This window comes from Mus musculus, chromosome 12, assembly GCF_000001635.26.
Source record: "Mus musculus strain C57BL/6J chromosome 12, GRCm38.p6 C57BL/6J".
Lineage (NCBI taxonomy): Eukaryota > Metazoa > Chordata > Mammalia > Rodentia > Muridae > Mus > Mus musculus.
Window position 1 is genome coordinate 52,168,241 of NC_000078.6, and position 27,740 is coordinate 52,195,980.

The 27,740-nt window shown below is 40.2% G+C and overlaps 1 protein-coding gene across 2 annotated transcripts in view; it reads left to right on the forward strand.

Moving 5' to 3' along the window:
- Positions 1-27,740, forward strand: part of Nubpl (nucleotide binding protein-like) — a 213,225-nt gene that overhangs the window by 70,495 nt on the left and 114,990 nt on the right. For both annotated transcript variants that reach the window (NM_029760.2, XM_006516363.2), the window contains 2 exons: positions 12,852-12,891; positions 12,977-13,067. In NM_029760.2, the coding sequence (NP_084036.2) occupies positions 12,852-12,891; positions 12,977-13,067 (131 nt within the window). The remainder of the gene's footprint in view (positions 1-12,851; positions 12,892-12,976; positions 13,068-27,740) is intronic.

The window sequence follows — 27,740 nt, forward strand, 5'->3', positions numbered from 1 at the left end:
GATAGAATAAATAAAAATAATTGGGAGGGGCATTTTGAGCCAGGGTCTTTTGTATGTAGCCCTGGCTGTCCTGAAACTCACACTGTAGACCAGGCTGGCCTCAAACTCCAAGTGCTAGGATTAAAAATGGTGTCTTAGTTAGAGTTTCTATTGCTGTGAAGAAACACCATGAGCACAGAAACTCTTATAAAGGTTAAAATTTAATTGAGGCTGGCTTACAGTTTCAGAGGTTTAGTCCATTATAATCATGGCGTGAAGCATGGCAGTGTGCAGGAAGATGTGGTGCTGGAGGAGGAGCCAAGAGTTGCACATCTGGATCAGCAGGAAATGAATGTCACACTGGGCATGGCTTGAGCATCTGAGACCTCAAAGCCAGCTCCTCAGTGACACACTTCCTCCAACAAAGCCACATACTCCAACAAGGTCACATTTCTTAATGGTGCCACTCCCTATGGGCCTATGGGGGACATTCTTATTCAAACCACCACATTCTACTTCCTGGCCCCCATAGGCTTGTAGACATAGCATAATGCAAAACATATTTAGTCTAATAGTCTCAAATTTGCTTAAAAGTCCAAAGTCTCTTCCAGGACTCATGACAATTTCTTAGCTGTAATTCATGTAAAATCAAAATGAAAACTCAGCTCACAAGCCTCCAACATTTAATAGCACAAGATACACATTACCATTCCAAAAGGAAGGCAGGGAACACAATGAGGGAGTATTGGACCAAAGCAAGACTGAAAACCAGCTGGGCAAACTCCAAACTCTGCATCTCCATGCCTCCATTTCCATGCATCTGATATCAAAAGGCTTTTCAGATCTCTAGCTCCTTTCATCTTTGCTGACTGCAGCACACTTCTTTCTTTTGAGCTGGTTCCACTCCCTTTTAGCAGCTCTCCTAGGCTGTTATCCCACATCTCTGGCATCTCCAATGTTTTGGGATCTCAAAGGCATTCCAGGCTTCACCCTCAAAGTTTTACTCAGTGACTTCTTTAGGCCTCCATGCAGGGACACCCCTGTCACAAACTTGATCTTGGTGCTTTTTCTTAATTGTGGAGGGAGATTCCATAACACATTTCTTCTATCCTTGCCTCTAAATCCAGAACCATGTGTCTGAAGCTGCCACTTTCTGCTGCTTGCTAGGGCTGGGACACGATCTCCGTATTCAGTTACATCTTTATCAGCTTTCTGTTCTCATGGTTTCCCTCCCTGCCTAAGACTGACTATCCTGAAACTCAGTTGGTGGGCCTGGTCGGCCTTGCATTTAGAGATAGCTTGCCTTTGCCTCTTGAGTGCTGGGATTAAAGCCCTGTGCCACTACACCTGGCACTAAGGTTTTCTTTAATTGCTTTTCACAAGTTGGAAGCTTTAGCTGGGTGGGGTTTTGCCCTGAGGTCATTATTCCCTTTATTCCATATAACATCATCAGGCTTTTACTTAGTCGGTTTATCTTTGAACACAGGCTTTAGCTCCATTCTACTTCCTGGTGCCCCTTTCCTCCATGAACTGTACATTTTGAAATTTTCCTTGTTCAGGTTGCTCCTTTTCATTATAGATCTGCCTAAGAATGAATACCAGACACACAACAGAGTCAATACTAGGCTGTTTTGAAATTTCCTCTGCCAATGCCTTTAGTTCAATACTATTCAGTATAGCATCAGGCAGAGTTTTTGCATAAGGGCAAAAAGCAACCGTATTCTTAGCCAAACAAGAATGTCTGTAGGCCACATACATATACATTCTCTTCTGAAGACTCTTGAGACTGGCTCTCACAGCTCAATCACCCTCAGCAGCGTTGTCTTCCATGTTACGTAGCACATTAAGTCCCATTTAAAGCATTCAACTGCTTTTCTAATCCATAGTCCTAAGTCCACATTTCTCCAAACAAAAGCATGGTCAGGCCTATCACAGCAAGACATACACCACCATGCTTGGCTAATAAAAATAATTAAAAAAATTTGACTTAAAGTATATGCCAGTTTTGCATGTCATATAAATTTGTTAAGAAGGCCAGAAATGTTGCCTTATAAACAGAAAGGTTGTGGATAACAGAAACTCAATAAAATAACAAACAAGTATGTCAACTGCAGTTTTGGCCAGTAGTAGCCCTAGATAGGACCTTTTTGTTCACTACATTCACAGACAAGAATATGAGTTATCAACATGCTTTGAGTGTTCTGCCATTTGTATTCTAATGAACTCGCTGTTTCTGTTTACATAAACATTAACTTTTTATTTAAAAATATTACTACCTTACTTTTTTTAGGTCTGTATGCAGTGACATGGTCTATTGAAGCTTCTTCATAGACATTGGCCAATAAAAAATGGGTTTATTCATCACCCATTTCTGCCTGCTTTCTTCTTTTGAGAGCTATGTAGTTCATTGGTTCATACATTGAGAAGATGATTTACTTTAAACAATTTAAGTTTTGCATTTCTTTACACGTTCTTGATGTTAGCCCTCCGTCTGAAACACACTTGGAAAATTGTTTTTACCATGTAAACTGCGTCTTTACTGTGGTGATTGTTTCCTTTGCTGTGCAGCTTTTTAATTTCAGGCAACTCCATCTGTCAGTTCTTGGGATTATTTCCTGAGCTACTGGAGTCCTTTTCAAAAAAAATCTTTTCCTCTGCTTCTATTTTGAAGTGTTCCCTCTACTTTTTCCTTTAGCAGTTTAAAATTTCCAGCTCTTATGTTGAGGTCATTGATCCATCTTAATAGCTCTTAAATGCATAATTTTTGAGGTGGGGTAGGGTATAGGGTAGGAAAGATGGATTTAATTCCCCAGAACCTGCAAGCTTAAATTTATAACGTAATTTAGCTGAGTCACGTTGTTTTCCTAATAGAATCTCTCCACCAGAGAAAGTGGATTTCTGTTGAATACTGTATAGTTGGAGGAGGTGAGAGCTTTTACTGGGAAAGAGGTTGGCTGGCCTTCAGCTTAGGCCAGGAACTAGTGTGAGATGGAGGGTAGCAGGATGGTACCAAGGGGAAAGAGGAGAGCCACACTTAGCTGTGTGTATACTGACACATACTTAGAATGCAGTTAGGAATTATGCTCATTCCATGAAGTGACAGTAGATTCTCCTTTAAGACCCATGACCTCACTAGCCCAGGGTAGTTGGTTTTGTTTTAGTACCCACCATGTTGATTTCTTTGGGCATATGCTGTAGAGTGGCACATCAGGGTAATATGGTAGATACAGTTTTAGCTCTTTGAGGAGTCTCCATACTGAGTTCCAGAGTGGCTGCAGTTTGCAGTCCTACCAACTGTCCCCAGGGGTTCCCTTTCCCCATGTCCTTGCCAGTGTTTGTTGTCTGTTTTGTTTGTTTGTTTTGTTTTGTTTTTGTTTGTTTGTTTTCGTCTTAACCATTCTGAATGGGGTAAGATGAAACCTCAAACTTGTTTGATTTGTATTACCCTAACTGCTGAGGATAATGAACCTTTTTCAAAAAAGATATTTCTTAGCCATTTTTTATTTCTTTTGAGAACTATCTGTTCAGTTCCATTGCTCTTATTTTGAATGGGCCATTTGCCTTTATGCTTGATTTTTGAGTTCTTTCTGTATTCTAGATATTACTCCTCTGTCAGATATATATCTGTTGATTTGATAGGCACGTTCTCCTGGTGTCCTCCTTCCCCTCTGACTCCTACTGTCTTTCCTTTCACTCTTATGCATGGTTCCCAGATCTCCAAGGGGAGGGACTTGATGAAGACCTCCAAGTTAGACTCTCTGCCTAAGGTCTAGCTGTGGGTCTCTGTATCCATTCCCATCTCCTGCCCGAGGAGGAAGCCTCTCTGATGATGACTGGACAAAGACACTGATGTATGAGTATAGCAGAATATTTTGTTTGTTTGTTTGTTTTGCCAGTAGTGTTTGGCTCTGCCTTAGGCCTCTTGGTTATCCAGTCTTCAGTTTCTGGCCATTCAGGCAGTGTAGGGCATGAGCTCCCATTTGTGGCATGGGACTCAAGTTAAATCACACATCAGTGGCCATTCCCTTAGTTCTGGACCACCATTGCTCCAGCTCATCTTGCAGGCAGGAAAGGTTGTAAGAGGAGGATTTCATGTCTGGGTTGGTGTCCAGGTTTCTCTTTTTATAGCTTGCAGAGTACCTTCTCACACCAAGTAGACTAGACTGTCATAGAGAAGGCTCCAAGCCCACACCAGGTTGATCTCTATGTTCAATGAGTTGTGTGGATGTTGTCTTCGGCATTGGGCCCAGCTGTCAGTTTTCAGAGCAACCTTCTGTCCTTGCATCAGCATGGATTGCTTAGGGATCTCCACAGGATCTTCTTGACTCACAATTCAATGAAATGCAACCCAGCCTCACCACTGGAAACCTTCCCTGGTTACAAAAATGGCTAGTTCAGACTCTGTATCTTCTATTCCTGGGAATCCTCCCTGGGATCCTAACTTCATATAGTCTTACACGCGTTCTCGCGACCGGCCAGGAAGAACACAACAAACCAGAATCTTCTGCGGCAAAACTTTATTGCTTACATCTTCAGGAGTAAGAGTGCAAGCCCCCCCTTGCCTACATCTTTAGGAGCCAGAGCGCCAGAGCGCCAGAGCGCCAGAGCGCAGAGCAAGAGCTCTATTGTTTACATCTTTTAGGAGCAAGAGAGCAAGCCCAAAGCCCAAAGCGAAAGCCCAAAGCGAAAGCGAAACCCCCTCCCTCTTAAGGAGAGTTATCCTTCGCCTAGGACGTATCACTCCCTGATTGGCTGCAGCCCATGGCCGAGTTGTAGTCACGGGGAAGGCAGAGCACATGGGGTGGAGAACTACCTTTGGCACATGCGCAGATTATTTGTTTACCACTTAGAACACAGCTGTCAGCGCCATCTTGTAACGGCGAATGTGGGGGCGGCTTCCCACAGTTCCCCCTTTTCTATTAATAAAAGCAATAGGCCACCCATATTAATGAGAGTGGAGATAGAGGTCAAATCCCCAGTGTGCAGGTAAAGGAGCCGTACACATAACCTCCTTCCAGGCTCATCACCTAGAGGGGTCCTGGTCTGGTCCCGTGTTGTTTTTCCTGGAGGAAGGACACTTGAACACTCAACCTTCTTGAAAGATGACATGTCTCCCTAGAATAGGCTCATATATGCCGCAGAGCCCTTCTACTGCAGTGCTTAGCCGTGCAACTCTCTCGGGCTGCTGAAGCACACTCACTCTGTCCCGTGCAATGAGACTAGCCTCGTGGTGTGCAAGAGCTGAGTGGCCAGCGACCTATTGCTTAAGCATAGATAACCATAAATCAGGGGAAGCACCATGTTCTAGAGCTGCAAGCGCCTGGGCAATAACCACCTTGTCTCTCCTAGTTTGGGCCTTAAGCTTACAGACCAACCAGAGAAGCAACACTAATCCACAGCAAAGTGTATCTCCAAATAATATCAATCCCACCCATTCTTTAAAGAAGGAAAATGCTGAGGAGATCCAATTGGGTAATCCTTTGGTTAGGGACAGGTCCAAGCGCGTGGAGTTGACCTGAAGTCTCAATTCCCGAAGGATCTGTTCAAATTCAGCCGTCCAATTCTGTAACATATACTGAGAAAGACTTTTTGACAAATTAGCTGCCCTAATAAATTTCTCATACTGAATGGAAGTAACACACAATCCCGGAAACTTTTGTTCACATCCCAGCTGAGCTATTTGCCATAATACATCTAGTTGTTTCTGGACAAGATCTATGAGTTGATTAACCAGCATGAGACCACCCTGTATCTTGACATTAGCTGAGGCCTGTTTATCTATGACTGTAGTCACTGAGGCTGACAAAGTGTTAATGGTGTCAGTCGTCTGGACCTGTCCAGACAGAGCCAAGGCTGTCTGAATCAAGGCCAAACCCAGTTCCTAGTTAGTGGTAAAAAGGCAGGGGAATACTTGAGCATTATACATCACCGGCATTGGGAGTGGAAATGTCGACATTATCCCCCAACGCTGCTCTCTCTTTATTATTGACGCCCTGGACATCACCAAGACGAGGGACATCAGTATTCCCTTGGTCAGTCTGGATTTTTCGGGTGAGTCTTTCTGGTATCCAAAATGGGTTGTCTTCATTCTGTGGGAAAACACAAATAGCTCCCCTGGATCTTATCAAAATAGGATCCGGGCCATACCATTTATTATCAAGGACATTTTTCCATTTAACCATCTCATTGGGCCTATCTGGCTCTGAACAATGACGTTCAGCCACAGTATGGCTATGAGCATCAATATTTAAAATATTGAGTGTAAAGAGTGCCATAGACACAGACACTCTTGGTACTCGGGGTAGAGTCTCGACTCCCCTCTTCTGCTTTATTAGATAGGCTTTGAGGGTGCGATGCGCACGCTCAACAATACCCTGTCCTTGAGGGTTGTATGGAAGTCCAGTCAGGTGGGTCACGTCCATCTGACGGCAGAACTGCTGGAATTTTTGAGATGTATAAGCTGGTCCATTATCAGTCTTAAGGAGTTTGGGTTTCCCCCAAGCACTCCATGCCTCAAGACAATGTTGAATCACATGTGAGGCTTTTTCACCTGTTAAAGGTGTGGCAAACATTACACCAGAGCAGGTGTCAATAGAAACATGTAAATATTGATTTCTCCCAAAGGAGGAAATATGCGTGACATCCATTTGCCAGACCTGTAATGGCCTGGCATGAGTAGATAAAATTTGACAACAATCTAAAGGCATTATTAAGTAATCAGAATCACTTTCAGTAGAACCAATCCCTCTGGCAGCTCAAGGAATACCAGAGGAAGGAAAAGCAGCCATGTAGGCTTGGCAAAATTATTAGTTGAGCTATTCTGTCCCTTTGTGATATAGAAAAGACAACTTGAGGACAAGAACAGAGAACCTGAAGTTCCCCTTTATAATCCTGATCTACAACTCCAGGGTGGACAATAAGACCTTGTAGGCTGCAAGAGCCTGCCTCTGTCATACTGGCCACAAAATCTGAGAAGGACTCCTAAGGTCCCTGGACGATCTTTGTTAGTTGTCCAGTGGCTTCACCTGCTCGGGAGAGCGCCTTCCAGGCCCTAATAGCCTTTTCATCTGATTCAGAACTACTAAGAACTGGCTCCTTGAGCTCACCTAGTGATGAGTATAGGCTCCTTCTCCTAGAAGCCTCCGCTGATTGATCTTTTTTCTTTTCTTTTTCCTTTTCCTTCCTTCTAATCTCTCCCCAGGTATTCTTACCTGACCTAAACTTTTCCTCGGGTTTAAGACCCTTGGAAAGGCCTGTATACTTATTTTGTGTACCATATTTCCTCTTTGCTCCTACTCTCTCTCCCCGCTTTACTTCTGATAGATTGCCCTGAATTTCATCCAGAATTTTTAGCCCTGCCTTAACCACTTGATAACATGTGAAAAGGAACAAAAAGGCTCCTAACACTAGAAAAAGTTCAAGGCCAAACATACCTTGTAAAGCTATTTCCCACTTTACTTCTGATAGACTGTCTTGAATTTCGTTAGAAAGTTCAAGACCAGACTTACCTTGTAAAGCTATTTCCCACTTTACTTCTGATAGACTGTCTTGAATTTCGTTAGAAAGTTCAAGACCAGACTTACCTTGTAAAGCTATTTCCCACTTTACTTCTGATAGACTGTCTTGAATTTCGTTAGAAAGTTCAAGGCCAGACTTACCTTGTAAAGCTATACTTACGGGTACCCTGTTCCCCAGCTGAAGAGTTCTGAATTCACGCAGTTGAGTCCTTCTCAACAGTCTGTTTTGTGGGAACACTTCATTACCACCATTCCCCAGCTGAAGAGTTCTGAATCCACGCTGGATCCTTCTCAACAGTCTGTTTTACGGGAACCTTTATGACCGTGACCCGCAGTTCTGGTTCCGGAATGAGGAATCTTCCTTGCGCTGGTAATGGTTAACTCCCGTCCCGAGTTTTCTCGTCCCGGGTTCTTTCTTTCCGGATTTTCTCGTCCCGGATTTCGGTACCAACTCTTACACGCGTTCTCGCGACCGGCCAGGAAGAACACAACAAACCAGAATCTTCTGTGGCAAAACTTTATTGCTTACATCTTCAGGAGTAAGAGTGCAAGCCCCCCCTTGCCTACATCTTTAGGAGCCAGAGCGCCAGAGCGCCAGAGCGCCAGAGCGCCAGAGCGCAGAGCAAGAGCTCTATTGTTTACATCTTTTAGGAGCAAGAGAGCAAGCCCAAAGCCCAAAGCGAAAGCCCAAAGCGAAAGCGAAACCCCCTCCCTCTTAAGGAGAGTTATCCTTCGCCTAGGACGTATCACTCCCTGATTGGCTGCAGCCCATGGCCGAGTTGTAGTCACGGGGAAGGCAGAGCACATGGGGTGGAGAACTACCTTTGGCACATGCGCAGATTATTTGTTTACCACTTAGAACACAGCTGTCAGCGCCATCTTGTAACGGCGAATGTGGGGGCAGCTTCCCACAATATAGTCCAGAAGTTTGCACTGCACTAGACTCCTACCTTGTGCCCACAATGCTTTCCAATTCCAGCTATCTTTTCCTGTACTCTCTCCATAGCTTTCTCCCTCCAACCTGATCCTTCCCACTCTGTCTCTACCCTTCAAAGTCCATCAACAAAAGTTATTCTATTTTCCCTTCCCAGGGAGGTTCATGTATTCTCCCTAGAAATCTCTTTTCCTAACCAGTTTGTACCTATGGATTGTAGCTTGATTATCATTTACTTAATAGCTAATATCCACTTGTAAGTAAATACATACAATAATTGTCTTTCTGAGTCTGGATTACCTTATTCAGGATGTTTTTTAGTTCCATCCATTTGCCTGCAAATTTTATGGTGTCTTCCCCCCCCCCCCTTTACCTCCATTGTGTTGAGGGATATCTAGATTGTTTCCAGTTTCTGCCTATTATGAATAAAGTCATTACAAACATAGTTGAGCAAGTATTTTTGTGGTAGGTTGGAATGTCATTTGGGTATATGCACAAGAGTGGTTTGAAGTAGACTGATTGAAGTATATGGATTTCCAACTTTCTGAGGAATCACCACATTGATTTCCATAGTGGTTGTACTAGTTTGCACTCCCACCAGCCACGGAGGAGTGTTCCCCTTGTTCCACAACCTTGCCAGCACGAGCTGTCACTTGTGTTTGTTGATCTTAGCCACTCTCACAGTTGTGAGATGGAACTTCAATGAAGTTTTGATTTGCGTTCCCCTGATGGCTAAGGATGTTAAACATTTTGTTAAATGCTTTTTAGTCATTGGAGATTCCTCTATTGGTAATTCTGTTTAGATTTGGATCTCATTTTAAAATTGGATTATTTGTTTTTTTAGTATCCAGGGTTTTGAGTTCGTTATATATTTTCTGAGTTAAACCTGTATCAGATATGGAGTTGGTAAAAAGTCTTTTCTCATACCCTAGGCTTCCTTTTTGTCTGATTGACAGTGTCCTTTGTCTTACAGAAGCTTTTCAGTTTCATGACATCCCATTTATTCATTGTTGATCTTAGTGGCTGTGCTATGGGTGTTCTTTTCAGAAAGTTGTCTCCTGTGTGTGTCTCCAGTGTGTTCAAGGTTATTTCTTCCTTTCTTTCCTGTCAGGTTCAGTTTGTCTGGTTTTATTTTGAGGTCTTTGATGTACTTGGACTTGAATTTGTGCATGTGATAAATATGAATCTATTTGCATTCTTTTACATGTCGACATCCACTTGACCAGCACCATTTGTTGAAGATGCTTTCTTTTTTCCACTGTGTGTTTCTGGATTCTTTATCAAAAGCAAGGTGCCCATAATTGTTTGAATTTATGTCTGGGTCTTCAGTTTGATTTCATTCCTCAACATGCCTGCTTTTATGACAATACCATGTGGTTTTTATTACTATAGTTCTGTAGTACAGCTTAAGGTCAGGGATGGTGACACCTCTAGCAGTTCTTTTTATCAAAATTCCAACACAGTTCTTCACAGACCTTCAAAGGGTAATTCTCAACCACAAGGAAAAACAAAAAACCCAGGATAGCTAAAATATGCCTCAACAATTAAAGATGGTATTTACTTAATTTTGATGTTTCTCTATTCCTTTTTTTGTCCAGTTTACCTATACGTTGGAGAAAGTGGAATATTCCGAGCATAGGGTTTGGTGGATGTAAGTTTTTTATATGCAGTTTGTATCTTGGAAAGTGTCCCCCCCCCCCCCTTTAACCAGGGCAGATAGTTTTACTTGTTACAGCAGCCTAGATTGGTAATTGAGCTTTTTCCAAGTTCTCCTGGAGAGATACTGTTACACTGATGGGCTTTGGGGCTTGCCTTTATGTATGACTTTTATTTTTCCTTTTGCAGCATTCTTTCTTGGCTATGTGTATTTATGTGTTTTAACTGTGATATGCTGTGGGCAGTTTCTTGTCTTGTCTATCTGGTGTTCTGTGTTCTTGTTTTTGTACAGGTATGTCTTTCCTTAGTTTGGTGGGTTTCTTCTATGGTTTCGTTGAATATCTGATCTATGCCATTGACTTGGGATTGTTCTCTCTCTGCTATGCCTGTAATTTGAAGATTTGGACTTCTCTCTGTGACCCACAATTCCTGCATGTTCCTTTCCTTTGCTTAAAACCATTTATTTCTATTCCTTGCTTTGTCTGTTCTAATGACTCTGTTTCAGCTTTGAGTCTGGTTGTTCTAACTTCTATTTGATCCTTTCTGCTCGTTAGGCTTTCCCTCGAGGCTTCTTGTTGGGTTATTGAGTTTTAAATTCCATTTACATTTCTGCTTGAGCTCTCTTCAGTCTTTTCTTTGTTTGGTTGTTTTTTTTTTTTTGTTTTTTGTTTTTTGTTTTTTTGAGACAGGGTTTCTCTGTATAGCCCTGGCTGTCCTGGAACTCACTTTGTAGGCCAGGCTGGCCTGGAACTCAGAAATCCGCCTGCCCCTGCCTCCCGAGTGCTGGGATTAAAGGCGTGTGCCACAGTCTTATATTGATGTTAGTTTTCAAATTCTGAATTTTACTTGTCATTTCATTCAGTCTTACTTTTGTCTTGTTTATCATTCACATATATATTTTTAAAAGTTTATTTTTTTAAAAATTCATTGAGCTATTTCTTGTATCTTCTTTAAATGTCTTGAACTCTTTGATGATGTCCCTGATTGTTCTTTTACATTCTGTATTTTAAGCATTTTCATTGCAGAACATTTCTGTAGGAATCGTGGGTATTTTGGGGGGTTACTATCTTGATCTTTCATATTGTTTGTGCCTTTGCAATGAGACCTAGGCATATGGACTTCTTTTGTTGGTTCTCTGTCTGAAAGTAATACAGCAGTCTGGGACAGAGCCCAGGGTTTATATTTATAGGACAGGGCAGGCATGATGGTTGGGTATGGTGTGGGTGTGATAAAGTCAAGTGGATACAAGGGACTAGTCTGGAATAAAGGATGTGGGTGCTGCAGTTATAGAACTTTGGAATGGCTAGGCCAGGGCCTGAGATGTGGGATGCATCCTAGATCTGGGGATTGGAGAGGGCTCATGTTGGAGAGAAACTGATGTGCTTCCTGGGCTGGGCCCATTGTAAGATGCCTGAGCCTGGAGGCTGGATCAGCAGAGGAGGGATGAGATCAGGTGGTAGGATTGAACCTCTGCTGGTAGGATTATATCCTGGCTGAAGTCTGGAGGTTGAAGGTAATGTGTATGCTGGCCAAAGCTTGGAGATTGGGAATAGTGCTGCCCAAACTTGGCTAAGGCACCTGGATGTTGGACCTGGGATAGAGCCAGGCACTGGGGAGGGTGTGTGAATGGTAGGATCAGATGGACTCTTCAGGCTAAGTCCTGGCACAATGCATGTAGTAGGACAAGACCTGTCAAAGAGGTTTGATGTGGGAGAGAGATGAAGTCCTAATACTTTTGATGAGAGGCTAAGGATTGTGTCTTAGTTAGGTTTCTATTCCTGCACAAACATCATGACCAAGAAACAAGTTGGGGAGGAAAGGGTTTATTCAGCTTACACTTCCATGTTGCTGTTCATCACCAAAGGAAGTCAGGACTGGAACTCAAGCAGGGCAGGAAGCAGGAGCTGATGCAGAGGCCATGGAGGGATGTTCCTTACTGGCTTGCTTCCCCTGGCTTGCTCAGCTTGCTCTCTTATAAAATCCAAGACTACCAGTCCAGGGATGGCACCACCCACAAGGGGCTCTTCTCCCTTGATCACTAATTGAGAAAATGCCTTACAGCTGGATCTCATGGAGGCATTTACTCAACTGAAGCTCCTTTCTTTGTGATAACTTCAGCCTGTGTCAAGTTGACACAGAACCAGCCAGTATAGATTGTATTAGTAGTTTTTCTTATTCTTGTTGCAGAATACCTGACAAGAAATTCATAGGAGCAAAAGTTTCTTTTGGCCTACAGTATGAGATTTAGTTCATTGTGGTGAGGAAAAGGAGATGGCTGTTAGAGGTCTATTCTTGCTCCTTTTTATCTACCCTAGGACCTTTGAACTAGGTTTAGTGCTGCCCGCACTCAGGGTGGGTCTTCCATTGTCCTTAAGCTTCCATGGAAACACCCTTCTAGAAATAGAGCAGAGTTTCCAAGGTGATTCTAACCAGGCAAATTACAAAGAAGATTAATCCTCACCAGGGAGAATAAGAAAAGGAGAAAAGGAAGGATTTTAATCCAAGAGTGCATGGTTTCTTAATCAAAGGACACACTGTACCACTTAGGCAGGAGCATAGTTCAATGAGTTATTGTATAATATTATTATGTACATCAAAATTGCCAAAAGTAGATTTAAGTGTTCTCACCTCAAATAAGAGAAATAAATGGTAATGCATAAGTTAGTTAGCTCAATTTAACTATTATTCTACAAACCACATGTGTATAAAGTACTTAGGTGCAATGTTATACTCTTCTAACAGAGTTTTTTTCTATCTTATTCCAGATAACCTAATGAGGCCTCTTTTGAATTATGGTATTGCTTGGTGAGTGCATTTTTAAAATTTAGTACTTTCAGAAGAATACTATTAACTTGTACAAATGAATTATATTTTTGTGTTACTGTTGCAGTATGTCAATGGGCTTTTTGGTTGAAGAGACTGCGCCACTTGTTTGGAGAGGCCTTATGGTAATGTCAGCCATTGAGAAATTATTGAGACAGGTAAGAAAGTTACATTAAATATTATTTTACTTTGGCAAGGATGGGGTTAATGTATTTGCTGATCTAAGAATGTTAAAATTTATAGTCAGCATATCTCACAAAGGAACCTACTAGATATGTAGAATGTATAATTACTAATGTTGTACAGAGACCAAATTACACCAACTTAGTCTTCCTGTTGCATCTTAGTGTAACAATCTGTTGTCTTCCTTTGTATTGTCTTCTGAGTCTGTTGTAGGGAGAGAGTCTCTATTTTCCTGTCTTTTTAGATTCATGGTTAGTTATGAATTATAGAGACCGTGTAGAAATTCTTCAGTTGTAAACGAGTGTATGCAGACATCTTGTGGTGTAAATTCTTTCACAACTTGTGTGTTTATTATTATTTTTACTGTATGTGATTCTGTAGGTGTATATTCTTTCTATCAAAGGATATCACATATGACTGCATAATCTAAATTTACCAGGTGGACTATATTTCATTTATAGTTTGCTTAGAATAAACTACTTTTTCTCAGTAGGTGAGAGGTTATAATTGTATTTTAGGTAACTATTAAATCTGTCACGCCAGTTTACGGTTATCCCTTATATGTTCAGATTCTGCATTGGGTCTGGTATCATGCTATGATACCTGGTTGTCCACTATAATAATGAATATGTCCATTTTTATTGTCAGATGATTGTGCAACTAATGAATAGGCCATAATCTCCGAGATTCTTTCGTTACTATAACATCTTTGTCTTTCCAACATTTGTGTTAGTGAAGTATTGAAAAATGTTCTTTTTGATCTTTGAACCAGAATTCTTGTACTGTTCCAATTGCTAAATCTTTGGCTGCATTTCCTTCTCTTCCCACCCAGATCCTGTTGTTATTATAGTCATGTGACCCTGTGCCCCTCCTCACCAATCCTGTGTGCTTGTGACTTCTGTTGTCTGATTCCAGCCTTTCTTTTCTCTATTGCTGAAATATATAGAATAAAGAAAATGTAGTCAGTTGCCTGCCCTGCACAGATGGGATCTGCAGAGTCAGTAGCCATCTGAGCACTTCGGTCAGCTGAGTTTGCTCATTCTCAACTCTTGGCAAAAGCTCAGTTTAGAATCTTTAAAGGTTCGGGGAAAAGAGACAAGTTGTACGGTGTGGGAGGTTTGATCACGTGCCCCTTTGTTCCATCCTAAGGTCGGCTATAGCACGTGGCAATGCCTTCTTTATTCCTAATTAGTTCTTTATTTATAATCTGTGCTTCAAATGTTCTGTATTCTATGTTCACTGTTTGATGGCTTCCTGGCTCTTCATCATTTTCCTGCTTTTGATAATCAAGGCTTAGTTTATGGATCCTTTTCTAGCATCTTAAGGTAGAAATTTAGATCATTGGGTTTTAAGGATGCATTTTTAAACTTGATTTTTGTTTATTAACGTTTGTGTATAGGTATGAACTTATGAATTTATGTGTACCGTGTACGTACAGGAGTTCACACAGGCCAGAAGAGGGTATCAGATCCTCTGTAACTGGAGTTAAAGGTGATTGTGAGCCACCATGTGAGCACAGGAAATCAAACCCAGGTCCTATGCAAGAGCAGTAAGCACTCTTAGTCACCATGTCATCTCTTCAGCCCCTGGGAGATTTCAGAGTGGAAATTCAGAGTGGAAACTTGCAAAAATGCTTACTTGTGGTTCATGCTAATAAGAAGTTTCCTCAATTCGTTTGTTTGTTTTTTTTTCTGTCAAGGTAAAAGTTGATAGATGCATGCTTCTTTCTAAATCATGAATTTTTCAGGTACATTTTGTTAAAGAGGACTTGGATCTTTGAAGTCTCAGTATTATGTAGGGTTCTTTTATTAGACTCCAGCTCCTTTTAGACAGTTTGTTTTTTATTTTTATTGTAATACTTAGCATAAATAATGCATTCTACTCTCCATGGCTCATTAGATTGTTTGAATCAGTGGTTCTCCAGCCTTTTTACACAATAGAATCAGTGAACAGTCTGTAGAAACTTGGATTTCAGGTTACCTCTATGACAGTTAAATCACACCTGCACGTCTGGTCTATGCATTGGCACTTGGGGAGCTCTTACTTGATGCTGGTCCATAAATGAGGTTGGGAATCTCTGGTCTGGAGAGTTTTAACACTGGCATAACCCAATGAGATGAGAAAGAGGATTGAGATAGAAAAGGTGGTAGTTGACATACAGTATGGTCCGTTGAACCTTTTGTCAGAAAAAAGTCAGATTATAGGGTGTTGAGACTAAACTTATAGCAAAGCAATGGGCACAGGGATGCATTCTGCTCATTACAAAAGACAGATGACAGAAAGGGGATTGGGAGGTAGATTGGTGGTTTAAAGAGGAATGGTGCCAAATGAAAGTGTGACACCTCTGCCAAGGGTGCAGTCATACTTTCCAAGGAACTGAAAGTTATCAAAAATGAGAGGATTACTAAAACGGAATATTATGAAGAAGGCAAAAGGAATGGGATTAGATGTCAGGCAGATGAAATATTTTTGGGAAAGAAGTCTGTAATTCTAAGTTCAAACCTAAAATGAGGGAAGGGCAGATGAGGTAAAATAGCAAGAGTAAATAAATTACTCTTGCCTTGATCTTCCTAGTAGAAGGGGAAAGATAATGAGTTTACTTAGTAACACTTTCACAAGTCTCAGTATTTTGAAAACTACATGGAAAGATATCTCCCACTCATTTTCTCCACTTGAACATTTTAATTTGGTGGGTTGAAAGCAGGGCCAAAGAGTTAGTATATCTAGTTATATTTTTCCCCGAGTTCTAAAATTAGTTAGTGGTGTATAGGGACTCTGTTAAACCACGCTGAGCTCCCAGAGGGTGAGCTGGGTGATTGCACTTCGCGCCACCCTCCAGACTTTTCTGGATTCACGAATGAAAAGACAAGCCCATTATTACTTTTAATATGCCTTACTACCTCAATGGCTGGGCCACTCCTGAACTTCAACATGACAAACACACTCTGCTCCAATATTCCTGAGTTGTCTTGCTAAATCTGTATTTCATTTCTGCTACCCCAGACCCAATCTGTGGAGTGTCTGCTGGGGCCATTTTCCTGGATTCTCACATGTAGGCGGGCTTTTAAGTCAGATCTTGCTGCTTCTCATGCCACGGACTGGGCTCAGTTGGCCCCACTCAATCCGTGGGAGTCAGGGTCTCCGACAGATGGGCATAGAGTTGGCGAAAATGGGGTGACAAACAGACAGGACACAAGGGGGTGTGCTGAATCTGAATGCAGTTTGTCAATTCGAGCATCAAACTTTTTATACAGAAGAAAATAGGGAAGTTAGGTGACACATCAGCAAGGTACAAATGAGGTTACAGGATGCTTAATGACTCTTACACAAAACAGAGGAATGCAAACACAAAGACTGGCAGGAATTGGGCAATAAAACAACTGAGACGAAGTCAGCTCTATTTAAGGTCAGCTATAGTCTTAGAAGCCAGGGTGAGATCTTTACACTCCGGGGCAAGGGCTTTCATGCCTAAGTCATGGTTCTAATTAGGGAGTTCCTCTCTAGCTAACCTTCTCATGAATAATGCAATACTCTAGTTCCTCCTTAAACCACAGCCCAATCTACTTCCTAAACCATTTTAAATTCCTGTATATGGGAGCGACTTGGTTTCCTCTTGGGAATCCTCAAAGTCCTTCCTCTGTCCCTCTGCCCAGCCACTGGCCTCTGGCTCTTGATTGACCCATCAAAAAACCAACTGTTGGCAGGGACAGAATTCCCATGTAAGCACAAATCAAATCCCCAACACAGTCGTGCTGAGGACATACTTTTAGGTTCTTCCAGAGGAATCAGTGAAGATAAAGAGATGAACGGCACCGTCCCAGTGTAGCAGCCAGGATGCTAAACATCAAAGCATTTGTGACCCTCCATAGTATCTCTGTAAAGCCGTAGACTCTATGGACAAATCTGGTGCTGGATCTAGAGCTAGAAGTAGCACTGCAGAAAATCCAAAGGGGAAAATATCCAGTCAATTTGGAAGAGAATCAAGGAAGTTAAATTCTGTTTGTGCAAGACACATAGCCAGGAGGAATCTAGAGCCAGGGCAAAACAGATGGGATTCAATAATTGAGACTCTCCTGTGATGTGGAACTTTGTGCGGAGTCCCAGGTAAATTAGTTGTGTTCGAAGAAGTAAGGGTATTAGAAATTTGAGACTATTTAAAAAATGTTATTTTAGTATATGAATTAAATAGAATTTGAAAGTGGAGTTATGTGAGGAAAGTCAGATCTAATACACAGAGAAAAGAGTCAAGGATCAAGGTGTCACACAGTAGAGTAGGAGCCAAGTTGCTAGATAAACTGTGAGATATCCAGGTAGGTTGAGTACTAGAGATATAAGGGATAATTTAGGGCATGTCCACACTTTAAAGAAGAATCTGGTATTTAAATGAGCTTCCTGTATTTTTTTTTCTATATTTTGCTAGGAAGTGACCCTGTTAATATGGGAACAAGAATGAAGTTGGGAGAGGCTGGGCATGCCATTTCTGTAAGGCAGGTCCCTTGAGAGCAAATTCAACATTATACCAAGGACTGGTTAGTATTGAGTTCAGAATGCAGCAAGGAGTCATTACAATGCCCTGACCATGAATGGGAGGTGGAAGAATTACTCTAACATAGTGAAACACCCTTCACTATGTAGTAGTTGGCAGCTACTTTAACCCATTTACATTAGCTTCTGAGGATATCTTAATCCTCAGAATACAGAAGTGATAGGATTGGAAGTTTATTGATTTCAACTTGCCAATTTCTTGTAAAATATCTGTATGTTTTCACCTGGTCTTCTTGGAACCTCATGTGTTAAAAGGAAGGGAGAAGATTGGTGAGTAAATATGGGGTGTGTTTGGGACTGTGTAGGACGTAAAACCATGGCAGGAAGTTTGATAAGGTAGAGCAGGTCAAGACCCAGAGACTAGGTGGGCACATGCCTGAGGCTGAGGTAACTCCCAGCTCCCTGCCAGACTCCTGACTTGGAACACATGCCATGCTTCTCACATAAAAGAGACTTGTCCCAAAATAGAGTTCTTCATGCTAATGAGGTATCTAGAGGCCCAGAGGGCTTAGTCAGTCAGCTTCCCTTTCCAGACATTCCTTCCTGCCAAAGGTATTTCATCTCAGGCCCACCCTGAGAAAGGGGCCATGGTTTTACACATCCACTTTCCGTCATGACAATAAGCTGTTTAGAACCATGGACTGCTTCTTTTTCACCAAGATCCACCTTGGGGAGCCATGAAGAAGGCCTTTGCCTACAGAGTGGCAGCTTAATCTCCTGTGGAAGGCCTCTCTGTGCTCCCAGCTGCAACCCCCTCCCCCCACCCACCCTGCCTACAACCCAACAGGAGTGCATTCTGTGATGCACTGCAGAAAAGTATGTCAGGATATAAAAGCAGAAAACCAGGCTGAGAAATGCTGGAATGTATTAGTACTGAATTTATTACTGTTTCTTCTTATTCTCCTCATGTTTGAGATAATGTGTTTTCTATTTTCTGTTTTGATCTTAATCTTTAAAGGTAGAACAATTTAGTGTCTTCTACTCCATGAATTACAACTGGTTTTTAATTTCTCCGTTAGGATTCCTGAGGAAGTTTTTTTTTTTTTCTTAGAATCTTTAAGTTTGGAAATATAGGATATTGGGAAAAAAATAATCATAGTGCTTAGAGAAAGAAGTGGAGAAGGGAAAACTTCCAAGTCTGGGAGAAGGGGACACCCGCCTCGGCACAGCACACACTCGGAACTGGGGATTTTGGCAGTAGTTTCAGAGGTTTTAGTTCAGTCTCTCATATCCCAAATGTGGAGCAGATGCCAGGTTTTTTCTCTCTAGGGCTCTGATAATGGCATATAATGAGTGGTTGTTTCCTAGCAACTAGAGAAGCAGTTCATTTTAGCTGATCCTGCAACAGGAATGAGACATTTCCCCTTGATAGTTGGTATTAGTGATTTCCCTGACAATGGAATTTCACTTTTGAATAAGGAATGCTCTCAGCCCTTGGTTTCCTAAAGAATTTTTCCTTTGAGTTGGGCTAAACTCTGCTTAATCCTGTATAAAATGAAAAAAGAAAATGTTTGAACTCCCCTAAGTACCTCTCCTGGGAAGGGCCAAACGAGTTTGATACGTAGTTTTGCAAATGGCAAGTGATTATACAAGAAGCTATAATAGGCCTGTTTTTCCCAGTGTTTAATTAACAACCAAGTTCTTTTCTGTATTTAATGTTTGCAAGAATAGAGGTTTATTAGGTAATGGCTAATGTCTTGTGGAAATAAGTATATATAAAGTTTTATTAGCAGTACTATTTCATATGAAGTGTACATAGCAAAAGCATGCATTATCCGGTGATGCAAGCTGTTTTCTCTATCATATTCATTATTCTACCCACAGATCACAGGTAGGCACTTATCAGAGTTCAGTTTAAGGTTAGTAGTTGTAAGTATTTGCATTTAACTGAGTCAAGTTCTAAAATTCTTCTTGTTGGGCAGTCGTGATAACTGCAGGAATCTGTGACTGTGGCCACAAATGGTGGCAAGAAGACATTGCAACACATGAGTTTCTTTGTTGTCATTCATAGTTGGCCAGTTTCTAAGGAGATTATTCATTTTTCTTCTTTTGACATATAAATAATAGAAAGTACTTTGTTATACAGTAAGTTTCAAAGGCTCTTAGACAATTAGGCCAAGAGATACAGTATTAAATGACATTTTAAGACAATTAAGTTAGTTAGTTCTGTCTAAGCACACCAAGAAGATGTATTGTCTTTCAGGGCACCTGTTCTCTGAGAATGCATTCACTTGCAGGTGAAGTCACTGGGTGTCATTGTGGTCAGTTGATATCTCACCATATTCATTCTTTATCAGGTGCTCATCATGTTTAAAAGTGATTTGATGGATCTCTGCGAAGCATTTAGAATTAAGAATACTACAATCCTCTGCTCTACCAGTTGAGTAGAGCTATTGGGGTAACAGTTATGGTGGAGCACCCAGAAACTGGAGTGTGGCTAGTAATCTCACAGGTGCCTCAATAACACTTGAGTTACATTAACTGGATAATGCTACATGTTATCCTGGCAGGGTAGCTGGCAGAACAATAAATCCTTAGGTAGAAAGGAAGAAAGGAAGAAAGGAAGAAAGAAAGAAAGAAAGAAAGAAAGAAAGAAAGAAAGAAGAAAAGAAAAGGAAAAAGAAAAGAAAAGAAAAAAGAAAAGAAAAGAAAAGAAAAGAAAAGAGGAGGGAGGGAGGGAAGGAAGAAAGAAAGAGGAAAAGAGACTGAGGGGGAGAGTCTACAAAGGTCAATGTGGGTAATGAGTGGGAAAGGAGGTGGCACAATTACAAAAAACGTATTTTTACATATGTTATATGTATATGCTATCTTTTAACATGTATATGATGATTTTAAAAATAAAAATATACCCCCCCAAACCAAGACAAACAAACAAACAAACAAACAAACAAAAAGAATTAAGAACACTGATTCAATTGGACAGAAAGTAGTCTTTCAGGCACCAAAAACTTGTACTTTAAAGAATACGATCTTTAAGAAAAAAAAAAAAAAGGCATGGTTTCTAGACTTCTTTGAAAACTTAATCAAAGGACAAAGAGTTGATTATACTGAGCCCAGTTTTGAGTTTTTCTGTCCATTTAAAAAGTATATATTAGAATAAGACTATAGAAATGTATTATGACTAAAGCCATTCTTTGTGTTATTTATTTATTTATTTATTTATTTACTTTTATAGCTCTGCATAGCTCTGACTGTCTTGGAACTCACTCTGTAGTGTGGGCTGGCCTCAGACTCACAGAGATCTCCCTGCCTCTGCCTCCTGAGTGTTGGGATAAAAGACATCTGTCATCATGCCCAGCTTCTCTGAGATATTTTAAAAAGGCAGTATTACCAGTAAGAAGTCTGGTTTGATTAGTCTTTTAGAGACCATGCATTCATTCATTAGCCAGCGATTATTTTGCTGATATGAGATAATGTTTAATATGTCTTAAGCCTTCTTGTCATTGTCAGCCATTGATACTGTGTGTTGATGCCATAGATGGAAGAATGTGCAATACATAGTTATGGACATCATAGTTATAAAGCGAAACTTTTACTTACAAACCTACTTTTTACTTGTAAGTGTGAAATTTACATAGACTGGGAGTTTGAGGACTTTCACACACTGTTGGGCAATGTTTTATTTGAGGCAATTAAGGTTGGAACTTAAGTTATTATGTAGGGTTGAGCACCGTGGCTGGGGGTGGGGATGGGGGTGGGGGTGGGGTTTCTATAGGATAGCAGATGTTGCAGTCTTATTTAGATTACACAGAGAAGAACCCTGGTGGTCAGCTTCCAAAGAGCAAGCTGTCAGAGGAGTTAGAAGCAGCCTATGAATATCAATTGCTATTACTTTTTCCTACTAAAATGTTTTTTCCCTGTTAATGATTGGAGATGACTTATACAAGAGCCTTCACATCACAGTGATGATACTGCTTCTATATGTAGCCATGAATACTGCGCTGTACAGTTGTTTCTGCATGTTGCTGTGATAGAGTTTAGGACCACAAGCTACTGCAGTTTTGTAGGCTGGCACCAACTGTTTCTAAGTCATTTATACCAAATTGCTCAAGAATTAGAGTAGATCTGTCACCCCTTCCCCAATCTACATCTGTCTCTAGTCCCATTAAGGCAGGGAAGAGACACTTTTTACCTAGTAAAACTACTTAGTGATATGAAACTCTAGGTGGGTAATTTTTGTAAGAAAGTGATTCACAAAGCAATCATGTGAAAAGAGAGTGATATTGTTTTGCTGTGAGAGTCACTCTTCTTTCTGTGTAGTGTTAGTCTGAGCAGTTTGTGGGACTGTGAGCTTAAGGGAGGCCATGTGTCATCATTTAGATCACATGTGGCCGAGTCAGGCTGCTGCTCTTTGTCACCATTTGACCTCACATCAGTCCCACTGTGGGCTCCTTCACAAAAAAGGCACTTTACTCTTCTTGGCTACAATCAATCTCCTAGGCTTTAGATCTCTGCAGATCTTGTACTATCTTGCATGCTAAAACTAGCATGTTGTCTTCTGTTCCCCCATTTGGTATGCCAGTAGCTGTTTCTTCACACTGACTTCTGTGGCACACTTGGTCTTCTGACCTTGTTTCTTATTCTTTTGCTGTAGAACTTTTCACTACTATATTATGTTTTTTACCCTGGATGTCTCCCATACTTCCCAGCCCACAGCATTTGCCTGTCTTGGGTATAACTTCTAGTGGCAAATGTGTTCTGAGCTGTTGATAGGCCTTCTCAGGCTGAGCTCCGGGTATAGGTTTGCTCCCCCATTGTTGACATGGGTACTTCCTAAGGAGAGGCACACTTGGTCGGCCAAGGCTTTATCCCATTGTATTAGTCAGGGTTCTCTAGAGTCCCAGAACTTATGGAATGTCTCTATATATTAATGGAGGTTTATTGTAATGATTTAGTCTGTAGTCCAACTAACCCAGCAATGGGCAGCTGTGAATGCCCATTGTAAGTCTTAGTAGTTGCTCAGTCCATGAGGCTAGTTGTTTCACTGGTTTTCTGTATAAGCTGGAATCCTGAAGAGGTAGGTTCCAGCAGATGTGCTGGCAAGTAAGTGCAAGCTGGCAAAGAAGAGTGAGTCTTCCTTCTTCCAAAGTCCTGCTGTAGGCCTGCAGCAGGAGGTGTGTCCTAGATTAAAGGTGTGTACCACCACACTTGGATCTGTAACTTGCTTTGCTCAGACTGACCTTGAACTCAGAGATCTGCTTTTCCTCAGTCTCCTGGGATTAAAAGCAGGAACTACTTGCCTGTACCCAAGCTTTTCATGGTTAGAAGACTGTGTCTTCCAGCCTCACTATCTGGATCACAGGTGTGCCCTCTGTTTCTGGATTGTAGTTCATTCCAGATATAGTGTGAGCTGACAAGTGGGAGCAGCCCCTGCACCCATCATATCAGCTTTCATTGTCACCAAGTGAGCATGAAGAGTCATCTTTACTCACAAGGGGTCATCATCCCCAGTTTTTCTTAGATACAAAGACTTTAACAACAGATTTCAGTTATTGTTGTTCCCGATATCTAACTACATAAGTACATAAGGGAGATTGGAGCACAACAGAGTGTGGTCTGATACCAGGCCTTGAATGTAGAAAAAATCCAACAAATACCAGGAAGAGAAGTTAGCATTGCATATCTGAAAACCTTTCCCATTTCCTTCTTGTTTATGTGCCAGAGCGAAGTAATGCTACAGAAGCCTTGGAACAACTATTTTGTATGGTAGGTTATAACTCCAGCTCTAATGGAGTCTCAGTGTATCTTTTTTTTTTTTTTTTTTTGAGAAATGCTGAAATGGCAGTCTCTTATTTAATGAAGACCAGCAGTCAAAATTGGTACAAAACAAAGTTTTGATACAAACAGTGCTTCACCAGTGGGGTATACTGATCAAAGGAGGGTGAAAAGCATAGATATAATTCATTAGCAGTAGAAACAAAGAAGACTAAAATAATTTCCCTTTGAAGTGAACCAATTTTAAAAAGATTCTAATAGTCAGATTTTCTCTTAGATCTGTCCAGAAGAATTCTTCACTTTTTTAGTCAATCCTTTTGTGTGTGCGTGTGTATAGATGTTGAAGAATAGCTTGGAATGATTTGAACTGTGTGGCAGGAGTGTCTTGTCTACTGCAGCGATAATGAAGAAGACCTCATGAAGGTCATGTAAGATTATTTGCTGATCCTCTAGGAAATCTCAGAGCTGTGGTCTCTGATGGACAGACAGGCAAAGGCTTACCTTGTCTCTAGATGAAGATGAGGGATCAGGGATCAGTGTCAGATGTCTGAATCCTGCTGGGGTTTCTCAAACTACATGGAGTCTTGAACAGATCCTAAGAAGGCTCTGAGGAGCTATGCTATGGCGTTTCTTGGGATGGAGATGGCTCTTCTTAGGCAGATACTGAAATTGTTACTCTTAAGGTTCATTGATTGGCATATTTCATATTTCTGAAGTTAGAGTAAACTTTATAATAATAAATAACATCACAACATTCTCTCAGTGTCATTGTTACCATTTCTTTTAATTTTAGCTTTTTTTTTCATTTTCTGGATGCTACATAAAGTAGTAACATATCAAGACCATGATTATTTAACTATGGTGAGATACAGTATCTTTTTCTGATGATTATTTGAATGCTGATACTTTGATCTTTATCACTTGTTTAGTTTGGTTTCTGTTTCTTGGAGAGCTTGGAGGAGAAGTAATTTATCTTTCTTAGTTTTTCACAGTACAGTCCGTTATCAAGGGATTCTAGGATAGGAGGCAAAGTCGGGAACTGGGAGATAAGAACTAAAGTAGTGGCCATGAGGAAAGTCTACTAACTGGCTTGCTCGCCTTGGCTTGCCCAGCTTACTTTGACATCTTCTTTTATAATTTGTATCCCCTTGATCTCCTTCAGTTGTCTTACTGCTCTAGCTAAGACTTCAAGTGCTATAGTGAAGAGACATGGAGAGAGTGGGCAGCCTTGTCTTATTCCTGATTTTAGTGAAATTGCTTTGAGGGTTTCTCCATTAAGTTGTTAGCTATAGGCTTGCTGTAAATTGCCTTTATTATGTTGCGGTATGCCCCTTGTATCATTAATCTCTCCAGGACTTATATCATGAAGGAGTATTGGATTTTGTCAAAGGCCTTTTCTACTACTAATGAGATGATCATGTGAGTTTTTTTCCTTTCAGTTTGTTTATATGGTGGATTACATTTACTGATTTTTGTATATTGAACCATCTGTGCATCTATGGGATGAAGTCTACTTAGTATTGGTGGATAATCTTTTTGATGTGTTCTTGGATTTGGTTTGCAAGTATTTTATTGATTATTTTTGCATACATTAATAAGGGAAATTTATGTGCAACTCTATTTAGTGATTGAGTCTTTATGTGGTTTGAGTATCAGAGTAACCATGGCCTCATAAAATGAATTGGTCAATGCTCTTTCTGGTTCCAGTTTGTGGAATAATTTGAGGAGTATTGGCATTAACTCTTCCCTGAAAGTTTGGTAGGATTCCGTGCTAAAACCATCTGTCCCTGGGCTTCTTTGGTTTGGGAGAATTTTAATAGATTGTTTCTATTTCCCTGGGGCTTATTAGTCTGTTTAGTTGGATAAACAGACCTGTTGGATAGGTGTTAATCACTCTTATTAAGTGACTCAAAGAACCAGGTCTTTGATTCATTTGTTCTTTGTATGTTTGTTTGTTTCTATTTTATTGCTATCATCCCTGAGTTTGATTATTTCTTGCCACCTTCTCCTTTTGGGTATGATTTATTCTTTTTTGTTCTAGAGCTTTCAGGTGTGCTGGTAAGTTGCTAGTGTGAGATCTTTCCAATTTTTTAATGTAGGCATTGAATTCTATGAAATTGCCTCTTAGAACCTCCTTAATGTGTCTGTCCCATCAGTTTGAGAATATTTTATGTTCATTTTCATTCAATTCTAGAAAGTCTCTTAATTTATTTCTTGACCCATTTTTTTTCATTCGGTAGTGAGTTGTCCAGTTTCCATGAATTTGTAAACTTGTTGTTGTTTCTGCTTATTGTTGAAATTTAGTTTTAGTTTATGGTGGTCAGATATCTTGCAGGGCATCATTTCAATTTTCTTTCTGTTAGTTATTATTTCTTTGTATTGAGACCTGCTTTGTGTATGTCCTATACTACCAATGTTATTTTTCCTCCTTATCACATACTTGAAGGCTGCCAGATATATTATTTTTCCTGAAGCAAGTTCTCCTGTTGTCAGTCATTTGAAAGACTGTCAGTCTTAGTTTTAAAGACAGCCCCCTTCACTGCTTTATCCCTTCCTTCAATTAGATTCTGGGAATATTGCTGTAAATAGTTAAGTTATGAAACCTGGGTCCCAAAGATCCTTTGCCAACTGCCACCTTCTTTTATAGGTTCAAAACACTGTTAATGTTGTGTTTTTCTTTACCGTTGAGAGTAGTAACTGTCCTATTTCATTTGGAGGTATTTGATGGTTGCTTTACACAATACCATTCGTGTTTATAAATCATCCAACAAAATAAATGGCAAAAAACCTTTAAAAAAGTATTTCTTACCGTTGTTATTTCTCTGTGTGCCTGTGTATTTTATTTATGTCCTACCTGTGTGGCTATGTAAACCAATGTTAGCTCTTTATAGTTTGTGTATTGGTAGAGACAAAGTCTCAAGTGTTACCTGAATATAGAAAGCATCCACTAAATAGATCAAATTAATGTATTATCTCTAGAGAATTCTATTCTCCTAAAAAATCTACTTATTAATAACTATTTCTATGTGTCAAACCTTATTTTATTTATGTATACTATTTCTTTTAACCCAAAAAATTCTAATAGTACTACACTGATTTTAAAAAATGAGGAAACTGAGGCAAAAGAAGGTTCAAGGTTCAATAAATAACTAGGCCAGGGTTCTATAGTGTACCTCTGGGCTTCTAACTAAAATGCACATCTCAAGTTTGAATAGTCCTATATTTTCTCTTAAAAATTAAGAACATGTATGCATGATTTCTGAAATAGAAAATGTTATTAAAATGATTGAGTTGTCTTTTTATAATCTGGTTGAAACTTCTGTTTTATACTTAATAATCTAAACATTTTATACTTACTTTTCTGTATATGGATGTATTGGATGTACATGTACCATAGGTATGGAGGCTGAGAACAACTGTAGGAGTTAGCGCTCTCTTTTTCCACCATGTGGCATGGGGGAATCTGACCTGCTTGTCAGGCTTGCTCACAAGCATCCTTACCTGCTAAGCCTTCTGGCCCTGTTCTTCATAATAGGGGATGTTTCTGAGAAAATATCTTTGTAAATCTCCTTACTTTGGTATTCATTATTTAAATACCCATCTTCATTCAATTCATTCAATTGCATTTTTTATTAACACAGGTAATATGCTATTTGGAGGAAGTTTTTATATAAGGGCACATTACAAAGTCTTTTCTGTTGTATTTGATATCAGAAAGTTGATATTTTTATGTTATTATGTCAGTAAATATAGTAATATAATTCATTTATTAATATAGTAGCTAGAAGATTAGATTTTAAATGTTCTTACCACCAGAAAAGTCTATACAGTGATTTAATCATTCCATATATGTCAGAATACCATATTATACTCCATAAATATAGTTATCAAAATTAAAAATAAACTCATAAAACTGAATTAAATTGTTCTGCCTTGTTCACTGTTTGAGTTTGATTGTGTAGTACCTAGATGCAGTGCATTTGCAACTTATCTAGAACAAGTATTATTCAGGAGGGAAGACCAGTGATAGTAAATACCTAGTGTATATTGGTGTCATTGAGATTAAAACAGAATTTTTTCTTAATTACTGAGATTTCTGAATTAATTATATTCTCTCTTGCTGTGACAAAATCAGTTTATGGGAGAAAGGGTTTGTTTTGGCCCCCAGTGTGATGGTAGAGCTGTTCCCAGTGTGATAGTATGTTAAATCATCGTGGGAAAGCCATGACTCTCAGTGTGTTGGTAAAGACAGCCATAGCTGAGAAGTCATGAATTTGAGATAGCAGATCACGATGCAGCTGCAGTCAGTCCAGAGAATGGCAAATTCTAGTTCTCAGCTTACTTTCCTCCCATGTAGTCCGGAACCCCATGACCATGGAATAGTGCCA